At 40.2% G+C, this 17528-nt stretch overlaps 3 protein-coding genes across 6 annotated transcripts in view; 1 reads left to right on the plus strand and 2 right to left on the minus strand.

The window, feature by feature from the left end:
- Positions 1-3649: 3649 nt before the first annotated feature.
- Positions 3650-11754, minus strand: ewsr1b (EWS RNA-binding protein 1b). 2 transcript variants are annotated; one of them, XM_068310530.1, is made up of 15 exons: positions 11671-11754; positions 11179-11215; positions 10901-10952; positions 10405-10552; positions 10049-10247; positions 9713-9972; positions 9463-9622; positions 6081-6115; positions 5482-5511; positions 5264-5379; positions 5046-5175; positions 4853-4963; positions 4592-4718; positions 4151-4504; positions 3650-3993 (listed from the first exon to the last, which is right to left on the minus strand). In XM_068310530.1, the coding sequence occupies exons 1-15, from the start codon at positions 11684-11686 to the stop codon at positions 3957-3959; spliced, it is 1812 nt and encodes a 603-aa protein (XP_068166631.1). In that variant the 5' UTR covers positions 11687-11754; the 3' UTR covers positions 3650-3956. The 2 variants fall into 2 exon arrangements, with proteins under 2 accessions (XP_068166631.1, XP_068166630.1); XM_068310529.1 differs by having other exon boundaries at positions 6081-6118.
- A 1857-nt stretch (positions 11755-13611) lies between these two features.
- rhbdd3 (rhomboid domain containing 3) lies at positions 13612-15929 on the plus strand. The gene is made up of 5 exons (XM_068311409.1): positions 13612-14092; positions 14174-14557; positions 14991-15117; positions 15194-15433; positions 15573-15929. The coding sequence occupies exons 1-5, from the start codon at positions 13930-13932 to the stop codon at positions 15739-15741; spliced, it is 1083 nt and encodes a 360-aa protein (XP_068167510.1). The 5' UTR covers positions 13612-13929; the 3' UTR covers positions 15742-15929.
- A 129-nt stretch (positions 15930-16058) lies between these two features.
- emid1 (EMI domain containing 1) overlaps positions 16059-17528 on the minus strand; it is a 44751-nt gene continuing 43281 nt past the window's right edge. For 2 of the 3 annotated variants that reach the window (XM_068311408.1, XM_068311406.1), the window contains exon 16: positions 16059-17207. In XM_068311408.1, coding sequence (XP_068167509.1) covers positions 17074-17207 — 134 coding nt within the window. In that variant the 3' untranslated portion in view covers positions 16059-17073. The remainder of the gene's footprint in view (positions 17208-17528) is intronic. The other variant, XR_011035049.1, reaches the window with a different exon arrangement.

Genomic DNA, 17528 nt, shown 5'->3' on the forward strand with positions numbered 1-17528 from the left:
GCTTCAAAGTTTACCATAAGAACATGTCCGACTCTCACAATAGTGAAGTATTTGTGTGGTTTCTAACAAATGGCCTCAGGGTATAAAGGTCAAGAATGCTTGCATCTCAGCATCATGGGACAACAACAACTCTACATGTCACAAAAATTCCCTTCCAACGGTATAATCATATCAGTGGTTAAAGGATATCACGAAGAGAGTATTCCGCTGTTAGTCTAAGCTCTCATGACCTTTGCAGTGAAAGTATGGATATTGATTCGAAAGAGGCATTCAGTAAAAGTCAATGAATAAAAATGAGATTACAGTCGGAGCTCATAAACCATGAAACAATAGGTACAGCTGTGAAAATTATGAGAGAACTTAATGACCTACTATGATCAAGTTATCTGTTATCCCACAGATTCTGGGAAGTTGAAACATTCTGGATCACATCTGGGATATTACCAGGATCCAGATCAGTTTTTAAAATATGATCGTAGTCAACAGGATGTCAGTGAGATGATAGAAACTGCTCTGAATGCAGAATGGTTTTCTTTTAATAAAAACTCAAAATATTTGGAATTACTGCTGATGCTTTTGTATCAGGACTAATAATGTTGCTAGAGTTCTTACATGAAAGGAGTGGCAGCAATTCTTGATTTAAACCCTTCATCTGTATTGTACTGTAATGTAACACCTGGACTCATAACATACAAAAACTTTTCACTGGGCCTTTAAAATTCCTGGGTCAATCTCTACCGGACCGCCTGATGTGTGGCTGTTTGAATTTAAGCAAAGCCCTCTGACCAGAGGGAGGGAGGCTTGTTTTCATTTAAAAAGAGGGATGTGTCTGTTTAAGAAATAGAGCGAGAGAGAGAGAGAGAGAGAGAGAGAGAGAGAGAGAGAGAGAGAGAGAGAGAGAGAGAGAGAGAGAGAGAGCAAGAGAGAGAAGGGGGGGTGATGAGATCATTTTCTGGACTGAATGAATCAGCTTTGCTGTCAGTAAAACAGTAAAAAGGGTGAGAGAGAGAGAGAGAGAGAGAGAGAGAGAGACAGAGAGAGAGAGAGAGAGAGAGACAGAGAGGAGGGGAGAATCCAGCAGCCTTTTGCTCTACATGATGAACTGACCACAGCAGTTTCTGAATGGGTGACAAGACTGATGTCGGACCACTTCTAACACACACAGCTGTGAGCTGTTGAAGCTGAGGCGGAATCAGCAGAGCAAAAGTGTTTCTGTCCCGGCCTAAAAAGACCGGAACTTTAAGCCTGGGGGCTCGGAGGGAAACAAGTTGGCAAGTAAAAACACACAGATGTATTTCGTACTTGTATTTTTGTCACAGTACAGTTGAAACTCAAGAGAACGCCCAAAGCAATCTTTAGACAAATTGTAGATAACAAAGAGTGTAAACGCTCTAATCACAGAGTGATGACTGGCAGAATCCAGCAGGCAGGATTATTCAACAGTACCCAGTAGGGCTACAAATAGGAAATATCCAATAGCTGTATGATGCTCATAACAGATACTTTTGCCCAATGTAAAAATTATTCGAAGAATTATCATCTGTGATCTATGATAGCTAAAATTTAGCTTATGCACTTGTTAACAAGCAAACTTTAATGTTGGTTTAGGCTATTTCACTTAATACGACGTCATTACAACGGCATGCTGCTTATAATAACTAAGATCATTAAAATGTTATGTGCTGTTTGTTTATTTTCAGTCTCTTGGAGATGAGAGCAGATCAGTGAGGATGATGAAATGAGTAATGTTTAATGTTTTAGATGCCAGAATGATGACAGCACAATTCTCTGGTATGGGTGTTTTCAAGCCTACCTCATGCAGTCATGGCAACAAGAAAACTCTGCACACACAAACATTGATCCTATGCCCCCCCCAGGGCTAACCCTAGAACCACCCCTGGTGCAAAGCAACAGAAACCAGACCTCTTGAGTGGCCTGAAGACTGTTGCACCAGAGGCTTCAGACTAACCTGCACCACCCATTGGTAAGAAAGGAAATAGCAGCAGCTGTTCAGACCCAGAGGTGTGATCCGTCCACTTCAGAGGTAAATAGAAGAAAATTTCTGCGTTAGAGGGGAACACAACGAAGTCATAAAAGCCAAATCCTAATCCAGTTTCCAAGACGTGAGTTATCAAAGGGCTTCCTCAAAAAGAAAAAAAGTTCAACACTAAATTTTAGGAATAGTTTAGTACCTCTATCCTCCAGTTTAGTTAGCTGCAACAAAAATCATTCATTCCCTATCTTCCTCCTGGATTTCAAAAAATATACAGGTTTGGAAAACAAGAATCAATTGCAATGAACCATATAACCATAAAAATATATACGCTGCTCAAAAAATCAGAAGAACACTTGGAAAACACATCATATCTAAACGGGGGGGGGAAATGGTCTTGAATATCTTTCCTGATAATAAGTAGGTGATGTATTAGTAACAAAATGATGCCACATGATTTGATGGAAATTAAAATGATCACTCGATAAGAGGGGGGAAATCAGACACGCCAAAAATGAAAGTGAAAAAATGATGCAGCAGACTGGTCCGTTTTGCCAAAATGTCACTGTAACAATTCAAAATGATTCTCAGTAGTTTGTGTGGCCCCCACATGCTTGTATGCATGCCTGACAACGTTGGGGCATGCTCCTAATGAGATGACGGATGGGGTCCTGGGGATCTCCTCCCACATCTGGACCAGGGCATCACTGAGCTCCTGGACAGTCTGAGGAGCAACCTGGCAGCATTGGATGGACCTAAACATAATGTCCCAGAGGTGTTCTACTGGGTTTAGGTCAGGTGGATGTGGGGGCCAGTCAATGATATCAATCCCTTCATCCTCCGAAACTGCCTGCATACTCTAGCCACAGGAGGTCGGGCATTGTGGACCAGGAGGAACCCAGGTCCCACTGCATCAGAGTAGGTTCTGACAGTGGGTCAAAGCATTTCATCACGATACCTAATAGCAGTCAGGGTGTCATTATCTAACCTGCAGAGGTCTGTGCGTCCTTCCGGGGTATGCCTCCCCAGACCATCAATGGTCCACCATCAAACAGGTCGTGCTGAATGATGTTGCAGGCAGCATAACGTTCTCCAGGGCATCTACAGACCCTTTCACATCTGCCACATGTGCTCAGGTTGAACCTGCTCTCGTCAGTGAAGAGTACAGGGCGCCATTGCCGTACTTGCCAATTCTGGTGGTCTATGGCAAATGCCAGTCGAGCTCTACGGTGCTTGACCTCAACCTAGTTTTCTCAAGGTCAAGGTCATCATCTCATTATCATCCCCTTTGCCGCCCATGCAATGTGCTTTTTGTTTCATCCTTCTATCAGCAACAGTTGCGAAGATATTTGGTGGACAAACGGACATACACACACTAACAATTACAACACTTCACCGTTTTGAAGCGGGGTTTAATAAACCTCATATGTCAGTATAAATACACTTAAAGCTGCATCTCCTGTTTTATCAAATACGATAGTTTTGCTCTCATCTGAGGAAAACAAGTGGCAGGTCTGGACTGTCTGGCTCAGAAAGCCAAATAGGATGTCAGGACAGATCACTTTTATTTCCTAACAGTAATTATATATTTTCTGTATGTAATCTGCTCCACATTTCACATCTCTAAATGACATAACTGTAATAAATCAAAACACATCAAATCGGTAAAACTTTATTTCCCCAAAAGAGTCACCATACAAGTCATTTTTGGGAAATAAGAAGCAACTTAACGAATGCATTTTTACACAATACATCCAACCTAATGCATACTTAAAAAAAATATTTGCGCACAATACAAGATGTAGCATAAACAAGAAAAACTAAAATAGAAAAAAGGGAACGAGTTGAATGGAAATGGACAAGATGACTGAACGCAGTTCTATAACCACCGACAAAGAGTCTTTAAATTAAAAATTCTTGTCTTAAAAATGAAATTCCACATCAGGAATGGTCAGGAAACTCTTCAGTAGGGTCGTTCCCGGCGGTCCTGGCGATGGTCCCTATATAGAAGATAAGGAGCAGAAAAAACCCTTGAATGGTCAAAGGTCTGTCTTCCCCTGCTTTTTTCAGTTTGCTTAAAACTTAATCTACAAATATCGTCATTGTTCCGGAACAGACTCTACTCAATGACATTTAAAAACATACAACCAAAACTACCTCATATCCATCTTTCCACCTGGTGGGCCCATTCCTCTTCCACCTCTGCCACCCATGCGGTCCATGGGAGGTCCTCCACGCCCAGCTCCACGATATCCTCCCCTATCCATTCCACGGCCCCTGAATCCACCGCGGTCGCCTCCCCAGCCACCACGGAAATTTCCAGGTCCGCCTGGGCCTCCAGCTCCCGCTGGGCCACCGCGATCCATTCCTCTGCCTCCACGCATTCCCATTCCACCTCTGCCTCTCTCACCTCCTGGGGGAAATGGAGGGCCACTGCCCAGCCCTTCAGGTCTGAGGGCTTTGCACTGGTTGCACTCCATCCTCCAAGCAAAGTTTTGGTTGCCACACCCCCTGTCAGGAGAACATGAAATTCAATTAAATCATGCTTCTTTAAAACAACAACAACACTACAACTTTGACGACGAAGTTAATACACACGGGTTAGGGCATTCCCAGTCTCCTGCTCTCTGCTGCATGTTGGCTCCTGTGGGCCCGCCTCTGCCCATACCACGAGGTCCTCCTCGTGGGCCGAAGCCTCCACGGTCGCCACCACGGCCCATCATTCCTGTTAATGAAATAAAAGCAATATTAACCACATGATTGCATTCCCAGCTGTAAAGTCCAAACTTCCAAAGTCGATATTCTGCAAGTACAAACAACCTTGTTGTAGTAAAACAAATGAGAATTCCTAAAATTTACCTCCACGGCCCATCATACCATCACGCATGGGCATGCCACCTCTCATCCCGCCCATCATGGATTTGCGCCGTGCCATGGATACCTTGAGCCGTTGGCCTTGGAACTCCTTCCCTAATATAAAACAGAATTATAGACAGCTGTGAGATATGCTTTAATATGTGAATTTAGAACAAATGTAGTCGATGCAACATACCATCAAAATGCTCAACAGCTGCCTTGGCACAGACCGGCTCCTCATAAGACAAGGTGGCATCTCCCTTCGGCTGTCCACTGTCCCTGTCTCTGTATATGTTGATGGCAGGTTGGCCCAGTCTGCGATTCATCTGCACGCACAAAGAATCAATATTACTCACATTCGACACATTTTTCTTGCGAGAGCAATTCAATTCTCAAGTTGAGAGCAATTCTTACCCTGATTGGTCCAACGTGTTTAAAAAATTCAGCCATTTCCTCAAGGTTAGCCTTTTCAGTCAACCCTGTGATGTAGATTGTGCTGTTTTCAGAGTCATCCTGCTCTTCAGGGCGTCCTATAAAAACACTTCCAGTCAATTATCCAGAAACATTTTCCAACACCAAGAAGTATTCAGAATATGACACTTAAACGCCAAGGTAGAGAAAGTCCTACACACCCATATCACGGTCATCCCCGCTCATAGGTCCTGTAGTCCATTGATAGAAGGGAAGAAGACAGATTGAAGAAAGTCAGTGTGAGCAACTGGAGTTCAGTGTACAAACACCTGAGGAGTACTAAACAGTAATTCTGAAAAGCCCTCTTAATGCTTTCAGCCATATTGGGAAGTTGAAAAAAAATGGCACCTTACGGTACACCACAATTGATATTTTGATTGAAAATTGACCACCCCAGACTCTCAAATGTAAAATGTAAAAGCCACGATGACCAGTTGTAAACCCTCACAATACCCAAGAATTCAACTCAAAAGAATTGTTTGTTAAAGCAATAATAGAACACTTGTGAAATTTTGCAATTAACCTCTCAAAAGCTCATTTTGAAACCATAAGCAGAGACTGAATTATACCAAGTACCCCAGGGGAAAATGGTCTCAGGCATTGAACAAAAAAGAAAAATGAATATTTTCATCCGTAATATTTTCAGACGGGTTCATGTAAATATTTTTTCCAGGACACAATACATTTATACTCAAAACATAGTTGCTCAAATAGTTAAGGCTTTCAAAATGACTAACCAGTGTAATACTCGTTAACTTACCACCAGGCTTACTGAAGCCACCTCTGTCTCCAGCGCTGCTATGGGGAATAAATGGAGATATGAAGGCGATTTCCCTTTTACAGCCACTCCCATGGCTCGAGCATAGTGGCTTGATTGAGGGAGTAATGAAAACATTCCAACGAGCCCAACAGAAACTTTAACGCCCCCAAACTATTATTACAGAATAATCTAATTGAGGGGATAAAGAGAATTAGCTCCGTATTATTCCTTAGCTTGTTGAATAAAACTCAAATATCAATCTGCAATAGTGGATACAGGTGTAAAAAAAAATACGACTAACATTGTTACTGTTTTTGAAAGGGTAACAAACCCCCCAACTTTTTACATCATTAGAAAGGATTTCAGATGCATTGATACTTGACATGTTTTTCACCCAGAAACTTCCAATGACAGTAATTCAAAGCGTTGCAAGTATAAAAATGCTGGTGACTAAATCCCCAGGATCGTTTTTGTGAGGGATGTAACAGACACAGTGCATCTGAAATTTCACAAGTCGACCAGGTGAACATGTTCACCAGGTATAAAAATAATTATACAATGTTCAAGAGAAACAAACACCAATAAAAAAAAATTTACAGCATTTTTTAGTGCTATTTTAACTTAAAAACAAAGAATGGACTGTCAGTTAATATACCCATGCTTAAACAAGAAAAAATCCTTGGTTGTTGAAAAAAGGCAGACCCCGAATCTTTGTTTAAGATCCCTCTTGTTGCTTAAGTTGGCGGCTCTGTACTGAGTACAGATACGTTTTAGAGAATAGCTGGTTTTAAATGGCTCTGTTACCTGTACGGTATAAATGTGACAAAGCATGTTAAAAAGTGTTCAAAAGAATGATCAAACATTTGTATTCCAAACCACAAAAACAATTTAAACATTGCAATGACATTGTGCGCCCCACCCCCCCATAACAGACATACCTGTGCAAGGTTAAAATTACCCTAAAATGAAAATTGATCATAACTTCACGCTATATTTGAGTTTAGAAATATATTCAGGTATTATTTTCCTATTTATGCATTATCTGCCACTGCTTTGAAAACACCTTTTTTGAATGATTAGAGTTCTATATTGTGGAAAACCGTTGTGTTTGCGTGTTTCCTGCATCAGAACAAGTCACGAGAACGTCTTTGAGATATATTTATAGGGGTACACCTTTCAACCAGAAATTATGAAATTGCAAAAATATTTTACCACCTGATGATTCTCATGTCATTTCTGACCCAAAAGAAGTCAATATCCTCAACTTTCCATACCTAAAACAAAACTTTCAAGTGACAAATATTTATTGTGAGGAAAAATCAAAACATGCCGATTAAAATATGTTGTCATCCTGAATTTTTGAACGAGTAATTTAAAAATTAACAGAGAACAGCCTGTTTACCTCAGAATTTTCAGGTGAGCTGAATAAAAAGGTTATCTCATATAAAGCTTGATCAAGCCACTTCCGGCAGTAACCATTTCACAGTATGGACTGACAGAAAATAAAATATTTAAACTACCAATCAATTAAGGTATCAAAGCAAATGTGTGATTCAAAATCAACTGGCATTAGACACACAATAATACTGATTCCACAAAGGCTGAGACACCATAAAGCAGAAAACTGAATGGACAAAGTTGATGTGAAGAACACGTTTTATCAAATATTAAGACTGAATCACCAGGCTTACATGGACATCGTTCCAAATAGATGTAATTCAGTATTTCAAATTTCTTTTGCTGCACCTGTTCCAACTTGTTTTAAGATGTTGTTTGTATTACATGTATTTGTCAACACTGTAATCAATACTGAGGCTTCTTTCATGTTCACGTCAGGACGTCTTAAAATATGAACATAGTATGGCGTTCTGTTTCATTCATGTTTAACACAGCATTCCAACTTTTGGGACCAGGATTGTAATATTTTAAGTTTAACACACCTGGGTGCCAGTTGTTCCAAAGCCGGTATTTTACCATTTAGCCGAACCATAAACTATGGACAGCACCTTAAACATTGTCTACATGTATATAGATAAACCGCTGAGTCTCAACTATTCTAACTGTAAATAAATAAAAGATGGTAACCAGTCCTGAAGAGCTCTGGCGCTTTTAACACCTCTTCAACAATTTTTCCCCTCTGCACTTGTGACACCAGAACAATATGCCAGTGAAGAGCCAGCGAAAGACTTGCAGATGTGTTTGCAAATATAACTTATCAAATCTGTTTAAATGTATTCTGCCATTAAAGTTTACAGTTCTATAAATTTTGGATTGCCTGGATTTTTAAAAAATATTGACCACAAAGACCACAACCCATTTAAAAGATTTGACAATTTGTTTTAGGAAACAAAATCTATTTTACTCCTTCTGAAACCAATGTTGTTGCTACACGCAGACTCTCACTATTCAGAAAACAGGCATTTCCTTTGTCTTTCATATTAATACGGTGTATTAATAAGATTTTGAATATTTGCACTTGACCATATCCACACCACAATTTTTGGTATTGTTTCTTCAAGCCAATCAAACCAAGACAAATAGCCAAAGACTGAAAAACACAAAACAAAACATGCATCCACTTTTAAGTGCATAGAACCCTTATTCAAAGGAAATACACTGACCCAAATTTCAGCATTGAGTTTTTGAAATGCAAAACAGTGTACTGCATATGGCCAGTTTCTCTAAATTATTTAACATATCAATGTTAATTTATCAAGTCTCACACATTAACTTTTAGTTAAGGACTACAGCAGTACAATTTAAAAAAAAAAAAAAGGTGAACATCAGGATTTTTGCAAAGTTAACCTGCATTCTTCTTGCAGAAAATGCCACCCTACAAGGAATGTCCCATCATGACATAAGGAATTAAGATGAGGCTGCTGAGTTTACTAGTTTGTGAACCTTCCTTAAGAATGCCCATTATATTTTTAAGATGCAGATAAACGCAATCGCAAAATGCTTCTATCACATACCCTGACCAATCCTTTAACTTTTTGATATTGCCTTATAATCAAATCGTGTCCTAGGATATACATAGTTCATCCTATATGTTAATGCACAGGCCTCTGATCAGAAATCAACTGAATTTGTAAAGTATTTTCTTACCTTTGGCCAAAAGAGAGGCAGGTCTGAGAGTCTGGATAATATTGCTCTTGTACTGCATTTTTCATTCAGGAACACCATGCATTATCAGAAAAACCTACAATTTATCAGAATTTACCACTAATAATCCATGATCCCATTTGAGAATTTGTTTAAAAATTACTCAAAGTTTCAACTGTTCTTAATGGTGCCTCCTCTCAGCCCTGCCCCAAGTGACCACAGCACCTGTCAAATCAAATCAAAATCCATTTGAAATAAGGTGGTAAGGAAAGAAGCTTACCCCATGCCACGGCCCATGCCTCCACGTCCACGGTGCATCATTCCACCTCGGTCAAAGCCATCCCTGCCAGGGCCCCTGCCATCTCCTCCCCCTGGGTACCTCGAAGAATCAGAACCAGAGTAACCAGAACCACCACCCTGGCCATCCTGTCTGTAGTTATCTGTAAAAAGCATCACAAATGCATTAAAATACAATAGGTCAATTAGGATTACAATCTAGCAATAAAGCAGAGGTAAAAATGTTAGCTTACTGTAATGGTTGGACTGGTTGTAACTGGGTGGTCCACCCTGTTGGCTATACTGGCTCGCTGGCGGCTGCCCATAGGAACCAGTAGCCTGAGGTGGGTAAGTCGGAGGAGCCTGTGATTGCTGCTGGCTCGTCTGCTGGTACCCTTGCTGCTGACCGTAGCTTGCCTGCTGTGCCTGATAACCAGGCTGTTGCTGGCTGTATGCTGCTGGCTGGGAGTAACTGCTTTGGCTGTAGCTAGCTGGCTGGCTATTAGCATTGTAGCTAATGAAGAAAAAGAGTTAAAAAATGATCATGTAGAATTAATCTGTTCTTTTGCTGTTAGTGGTGTTTTCCATACCTCTGAGGTGCAGTAGGAGTAGCCTGCTGACCATAACCAGGATAGGCAGACTGGGCAGTATACCCTGGCTGAGAGCCGTAAGACTGGGAGGCAGCTGGAGCAGTGGCAGCAGCAGGTGTGCCATCATATCCACTTGCTCCATACCCCTGGGCTGACTGGGAGTAGTTGTGAGTGGTTGACTGGGCAGCAGGATAACCAGCTGTAGGAAACATGTCCAGGCTTCATTAATTTCATACACTTTCCAATTTAGCAATACAATTAAATCACAGCCTAATCAGTTATCTGCACACAGCCAATGTACTTTCAAGTAGTAAGTAGTATAGATTACATCTTATGCTCCTATTACAAAAACTGACCGGATGCAGGTTGGCCATATGAAGATCCATACTGCTGTTGCTGCTGAGGGTAGCCTGCAGCAGCTGGAGTGGTCTGGGAGTAGGTGCCATCAGCAGCAGCAGCTGCAGGTTGGGCATACGTCCCATAATTCTGCTGCCCATAGCTTTGCTGAGGAGGGAAAGAGGCAACAAATTTCAACTGACTAATCAGTACAAAGATTTGGGTGATTTATTTAATTCCAATGGGGAAATAAATAACATTTTAAATTGACTGCTACATCATCATAAGCATCAACAGATTTAATAAATTAGTTATGTTTTAATTAAATTTCATGCTTCCAGTTCAACCTCATTCAATGGTGCAAAACCAAGATGAGCCTTCAATAGAACTTGAGTCCAACATGATGAATTGGAAACAATTCATCTGTGATGTCACGACAACTGTCCAAATCTTACTAGCCCAACTAAAAGAAAGGTAGAGCAGAAAAGAAAACTCGCAAACTCAGTTTGACCTCACCTGAGCAGACTGTCCATAGCTTTGTGAGGGCTGGGCAGCGTAAGAAGCATACCTGTAAACAACAAAGGACAGTTTGTCAGAATGTAAGGCATTTCCCTAAAATACCTACATATAGTGCACCTTACACTAAACTTTTTCTCATCTCATGTGATTCTCATCTGATTGATGTATAATAACCTAAATAATCACATTATGTAGATTATCGGAATGATTGCTTTCATGACTGTAACTCCTAAAAAATAGACAGTTTTATAAGTTAGTTAACTGAACATCCTTACCCTTGCTGAGAGCTTGTCTGAGTGTACGAGCTGTAATCTGTAGAAGGGAAAATACGAACAAATTAAATGTTAGCAGTGAATTTTAACAATAGAGAGCGCGCAAATGGAGGCAGCAGCTGGCGGGCGTCAGACCCACGGCCGTTAGCTAGCTCAACTGAGATAAAACATTTCACACAAAACAACTACTCTGCATTCAGATGTGCTGTCAGTGCAAAATTCATTAACAAAAAACAAAACAAATATGTATTCTGGCGTGCTATTGTTATTGACTCGATGCGGGGGGAAAAATTGCCACGACTTTTGAAGCTAACGCCATGACTAGGCCTCAAGCCTAAAGCTTAAAGCTAGCGAGTAAATTAACAGACATATCAACCAATATATCAAATCATGCCTCGGTAATTTCTTGTACAGTATATATATGAAGCTTGTTTTCCCGGTTAAGTGAGCGAATATCACTAATATTAGCATAAATAATCAAAAATCTTCACTCACCGGGAGCCGTCGCCATTTTAGTGAGTATGTGCTGGGTGATTAGAAGACGCCGGATGGCTGTGGTTGCCGCAGAAATGAGCCTCCCTTCACGCGCGGAGCTTCAAGATCTCGCGAGATTTGGGCGTCGTCAAATTCCCGTCCTGTCCGAGCGGTCACGCAGGATGGCTGCAGTCCTCCAGCGATCTGTTTCAAATGTACACCTAATGATATTCCAGTTACAAAGACGTAGTGAATATTGATTATTGTTTATAAATGCCACATGTTAGACGCGCTAACTGAAGTCATTTTCCAGAACTCTTATCTTCCAGTAAGAATGTTACTCCATGCCTCACGTCATCTAAGATGACAATATTTAAAACTATCTTTGTATCTGTATTGAGAAATCCGTGTTTTCTACAACCACAGATATTCAATTTATGTATACTCTTCTTCTTCTTCAATTTATGTAGACATTGGATTAAATGATCAGTTATTTAATAAGGACTGCTTTCTTTGTACCTTTGGGGGGTTTTTTGTTTGTTTTTTTACAAAGTTTCTATCAGAATACAGTATAATATCCATGGACCCCACTGAATCTATGGAAAAGTCTTTGGAGCAGAACACTAAAGTCTAGATTCTGCTAAAATATCCATCCTTCCACAGCTTTGAGGAATGAGGAATGAGTGAACGATTAGGGTTAGTGTTAGGTTTAGGGTAGGGCTGTCACTTTAACGCGTTAATTAGTTAACGCGCTACAAAAATGAACGCAACTAATCGCGAGCAGCAAGTCAATGCGCAAGCATTTTCAATTTGGCCCATTGAGTGACCCGTAGGCTGCGGTGACGTCACTTCGCCCACTCGGACCCGTCTTTGTTCCAAAGAACAAAGACGGGTCTATCAACAATAACACAGTTATTCTGCGCTGCCAAAAGCGCTATATAAATCTAATCCATTATTATTATAATTTATTATTATTATTATTTGTACCTTTTGTAAAAGAGAATTTTCATATCACCGAAGCAGCTCCAGCCTAACATCATTTAAACGCAAAACATGTCAAGGACACAGAGTTGTCTGTTGTCAGTTCCTGTAACGTTAGCTTACCCTTTTAAAGAAAGCCTGTTGGTATCTTGCTATTTAGTTGCTTTATTTAGAGGCATGTTATACTATTCATTTTGAATTGCTGTATTGAGTCAGCTTTAGTATTCATTTTGATTGAGAGTCTGCTTATGTGCCTATTTGAGACTCAGCCTTATTTTATTTCTGAATTTTATTTAACTATTCGTATTGCATTTTTGAGAAATGCACCTGGCCTAATTGGTTTGCTGATGTGCTCGGCCTTTTTTCTTTTGAATTTCATTTATAAAGCACACTTAACCAATAAAAATGTGCATTTCAAATCTTCTCTTCTTGGTGCATTCTATTGATTGGTCATGCACTACAATTTTGTAATGTCCCAGAATTCAAATTCTTTATTTGGGGGCCGTTAGCAGGTATGAGATTAAAATGCGATTAATTAGATTAATCAATTACAAATCCTATAATTGATTAAATAAATTTTTTTAATTGCCTGACAGCACTAGTTTAGGGTTGGCAGGATGGGGAACTCTGCTCTGAAAATGGCTGTAGCCAATGAGTTAATGTCGGAATAAAAAAAAAAAATCAGATTGACAGATTGCAGTGTTTACCTGTTATGAATATAATCGAGATTGTGAGGCTGCCTTTTCCTTGACTGCTGGTAATATGCCTCAAATTCTCTCCGCGCTAATCACGCACTGAGTGAATAATAGGAAGGGAAACATGAGGTCAAATATTTTTTTCTAGAACGGAAAAATACAGTATTAACCGGTAAAAGCCCTACTTTGAACTTTGATGTACGCTCCAGAACATCCAGAAGGTGGCGATCTTTCATCTTAAAGATGTTTGCAAACCGCCATCAAATGGCAGAAGAAGAGTGTGACGTAAGCGGAAGTACAGTAATTGTCAAAATATTTTCACACCGACATAAAAAAATTATTGTTTGTGTATTTAGGATACAGTTGTTTCATGATGGGACGTTATCTAGTATAAAATGTGTTAATTGCCGAATCAGAGGACATAACGTGATAGATTTTAAAGATTGTTGCAGCTAAAGTTGAGTCTTAACACCGTGTCAGCTTTAGGTTGTATGTTTAATGTATACTCAGTTTTTGTTACGCGTGCAAACATTTAGTTATTTACCCGAATTATGAATCAGAAAGTAAAGTGAGAGGAGAGAGAGAGAGCAGCTAATCGTAAAGAATGCTTGATCGTATTTTGTCGGCATGGCGTTGGTTTCGTTCAGATCGCCCAGGGTTTACTTCCGGAGTATCTTTATTGATAACGTTGATGCTACTTATATATTATGGAGGCATCCAAGCGAGTCTTAGCTTAGGTCCTGGTGGTAACTTCCCGAGGGTCAAAGGTAACTTCATGAATTTGTATGAAAATATGAAACCAAAGTGTATAACACAGTTGTACTTTTAATTCCATTGATCATTTTCAGATGTGTTCCTGTATGCACTCAGCCATGATGATCTGCCCTCCTTGCTGGTCAGCGTTGTTCTCCTGCTGTTGTTTGGACGTCATCAGGAGCGTCGCTGGGGAACAGTCACCTTCCTGGCCCTGTCCATCCTAACCATGACCGCATTGCCTCTGCTCTACACCTTGGTCCTCTTCGTCCTTGGGACTGAGGCTAGTCGCATCTACGGTTTCTCTGCCGTCCAGCTGGCTCTCTTCACAGCACACAGTCGTCAGGTCACACAGAAAAAGCTGCTGAGGTGTTTGCCGGTCTGGATTCTTCCCTGGCTTCTCCTGCTGATCGGACTGCTGCTGCTGCCTGGAACACCTGCCCTGCTTCACTTCTGTGCTATATGCATCGGACACAACTGTATCCTTTCCCGTTTATACACTCATTCGATGCATTTGATGCAGTAGTCGTCCTCCTCCTCCTCATGGACTGACATGACCTCTGGATGATGTCACGCTGTGGACTGTCCCACCTACAGCGAAAGGCATGATTGAGGTCATTTTACGACAGCTGTAGCGTTTCTGACGAAGCCCTCTTCTTTCCATTTTTGTTTTTATCTATAGGGTAGGCTTATTGGGTTAAGAAGGGAGTGGTCTTTTGGGATAAGTCGTGTATAGGAGTCATTGAAAAAAAATTGTTTTCAAACTCAAAATTCAATAAAATCATATCTTGTATTTTGAGAATTATCACTCAAACTTCCCTTCATTAAGTCAAATTTTTTCATCTTTTCATCGCAGTATATTCACATGTGAATAACGTTTGTTTATTATCCTTAATTAACTGCATCACTCAGATAATTTGCCATTCATCAAGGTGATACAGGAGCTGGAGGAGGCCACGATTGGGGATTTCATTCCGCATTGGGCATATATTCCCTCTTTCTCCCGGATCAGATTACCCACCTACATTTCCTCACAGCGGTGTGGTGTTAGTAAATATTCACGATTGCATGACAGGAACAGTTGTAAGAAGTTCTAACTTCATCTGTTGTTACAGTTCTAGATCACCTCCTGTAATAGCCACTCCCTGCATGAGAGATCCATCTGTTTTGACGCAGCACCCGTGGGCAGACACAGCAGCTACTTGGGTAATGGATAACAACTCGGCTTCACAGTCTGAGGCAGAGGTGTTGGAGGAACAGATGCTGAGGGCAGGGATACTGGCTTCCTTACAGGATGCTCCTGACAACCCTGATACAAAAGTTGAGCTGCAGAAATCGTCAGTTTCCTCTCTTCGGTGAGTAATAACTAAACATCAATGAATATACCAGGATGCTTTTTTTTGTGAACGGTGACTGCTTCCTTTGTGTATAAAATGTCGTATTGTTTCCCATGATGGTTCAACCAATGCAATTTCAATTAATGTTTCCTGTCAGACTACAGCAGCTGGAGAAGATGGGCTTCCCTACAGAGAAAGCTGTAGTGGCACTTGCTGCCTCAAAACAACTGGATGGCGCCATTTCTTTACTTATTGACGACAGCGTTGGCGAACAGGCTGTGGTTGTATCAAAAGGAAAGACTACCCAGCCTCTGAATAATTCTTAAACAAAGTCACTTCTGGAATCCGGTGGTGCTGGTTTTGTGCAGTGGACCTGACATTACATTTATTTTGCTTAGGTTTTGCTGAGCTTTTATATTGAATTTTCCCTGTGGGTTAACTTTACGGCCTTTTACTGATTGAAGTTTGTGGGAAGATTAAATTTTTTCTTGGCTATTAAAGTAAAATTATACACATAAAATGTGACTGCTCTGAAGGGGATTCTGTATCATGAAGTGTATGTTTAGGCAAAGAGGTATAATTTATTTCTGTTGTAATTGTGTTCAATGAATCTTGACACAAATAAAAAAAAGGTGACATTAAAAAAAAAGAACATTGCTTTATTACACCAATCATCTGGACAGGATCTTAACACAATAACACATTTGGAAAATGTATGAAATATGAAATGGCTACACACCAGCATACAAAATAAACTACAATTGATCATTTTAAATAGTTACACAATAAATTTGATATGAGATGAAAAAAACTTTTATCAAGTGTTTTCATCGCGACAATTGAAACAGTTAAGCAACACAACAGTGGTAAAATATGTTCAAGCTCAGTTTTTTGCTCTTTCCTCTGTTAAAATAAATTGGTATTTATTTCATATGTGCTTATATAAATTGACAAATTTCACTGAAATGCACCCAAACGTGAATTTGCACTTATTACATGTAAATGTATTTAGAGTATTTCATCAGTTTGCATCTGAAGGAAAAACAAACACCAGAAAACTACAAATCACTGTTATCAACAAATATCTCAGGATGGAGACGACTTCATCTTTTTAGTGCACTACATAACATGGAGTTAAACATAATGATAGAGGTATAACAAAAGTAATATAAGAAGAGGTTTGCTCGTGTAGTTGTGTCCTGCAAATTTTACATGCACAGTACAGTTAAATAGTGGAATTGCTTCAGATTGCAGTTACCTTGTGAAAGCAGTCAAACTTAAATCCAGTATGTTTCCTGCTTCAATTGATTATCACAACAATTAATCAAAACTAAATGACCCTTTTTGACCCAGAACTGTTTGTAGCTCCAAGAAGCACCACAGAAATTCAAGAATTTCCTTTTTTAGAAACATGACTATCTTTATTCTGAGGCTCTGTAGCCACAGCAATGAGATATAGAAGGAGCTGCTGGATGTGTTATGGAAATAGAAGGGTTTGGTTATAGAGATGGAAGATTCAGCTGACTTTCCCTGAGGTGCTCCCCATCCTACATCTGACAGTAAAGCCCAGAGAGAGGTCTAAATATGTTGAGTGGTGAAGAGACCTATAGGAGGGGGAGTCAACCCAGTCTGTCATCCTCAGGGTGAGTTGGGGGGAGCTACTTTCCTTGAACCTTCTTGTCGGAGGACAGAGGAGAAGCAAGTCGATATGGAAGTACACCTGCTCGCTTATCTCTGTAGAAACTAGGGGAGGCTGTGCCAAAGGGTCCATCCCCAGACCCTAGATCAGGCTCTGTTGAAGAAAGACAGCAGTTGGAATGGGGCCTCCCTGTCCATTAGTGGGTGGACATGCGTACTGTGATCCTAATCCAAATCTATTCTGATATAGTTGTTCATATTGTGGTTTAAGGAATGAGGTTCTTGTTTTGATCTGACACCAGTAACATGCGTTACATCCACTGGTAAAAAATATACAAAGAATTATTATAGTAGAAGACTAAAAACTCTGAAAACTTTACTATTAGTAATACAACTAAATACCAATGATGGAATTAAAACGTAGCATCCAGCGTCTTCAGGATTGCATGGGTTGTAGATTAAGATTAAAGATTAA

The sequence above is a fragment of the Antennarius striatus genome, chromosome 3 (genome assembly GCF_040054535.1).
Source record: "Antennarius striatus isolate MH-2024 chromosome 3, ASM4005453v1, whole genome shotgun sequence".
Taxonomy (NCBI): domain Eukaryota; kingdom Metazoa; phylum Chordata; class Actinopteri; order Lophiiformes; family Antennariidae; genus Antennarius; species Antennarius striatus.

Bases quoted from the DNA above. Each gene is read 5' to 3' on its own strand.
- rhbdd3 (XM_068311409.1), top strand. From the start codon at position 13,930: ATGCTTGATCGTATTTTGTCGGCATGGCGTTGGTTTCGTTCAGATCGC. The intron at 14,558-14,990 runs GTATCCTTTCCC...TGCATCACTCAG, and splicing joins TATATGCATCGGACACAACT to ATAATTTGCCATTCATCAAG. The intron at 15,118-15,193 runs GTGTGGTGTTAG...CTGTTGTTACAG, and splicing joins ACCTACATTTCCTCACAGCG to TTCTAGATCACCTCCTGTAA.
- ewsr1b (XM_068310529.1), bottom strand. The intron at 9,623-9,712 runs GTAAGCTAACAT...TGCTTTTTACAG, and splicing joins CAACCAGTCCAACCATTACA to ATAACTACAGACAGGATGGC. The intron at 3,994-4,150 runs GTAGTTTTGGTT...TCTTCTATATAG, and splicing joins GGTGGAAAGATGGATATGAG to GGACCATCGCCAGGACCGCC.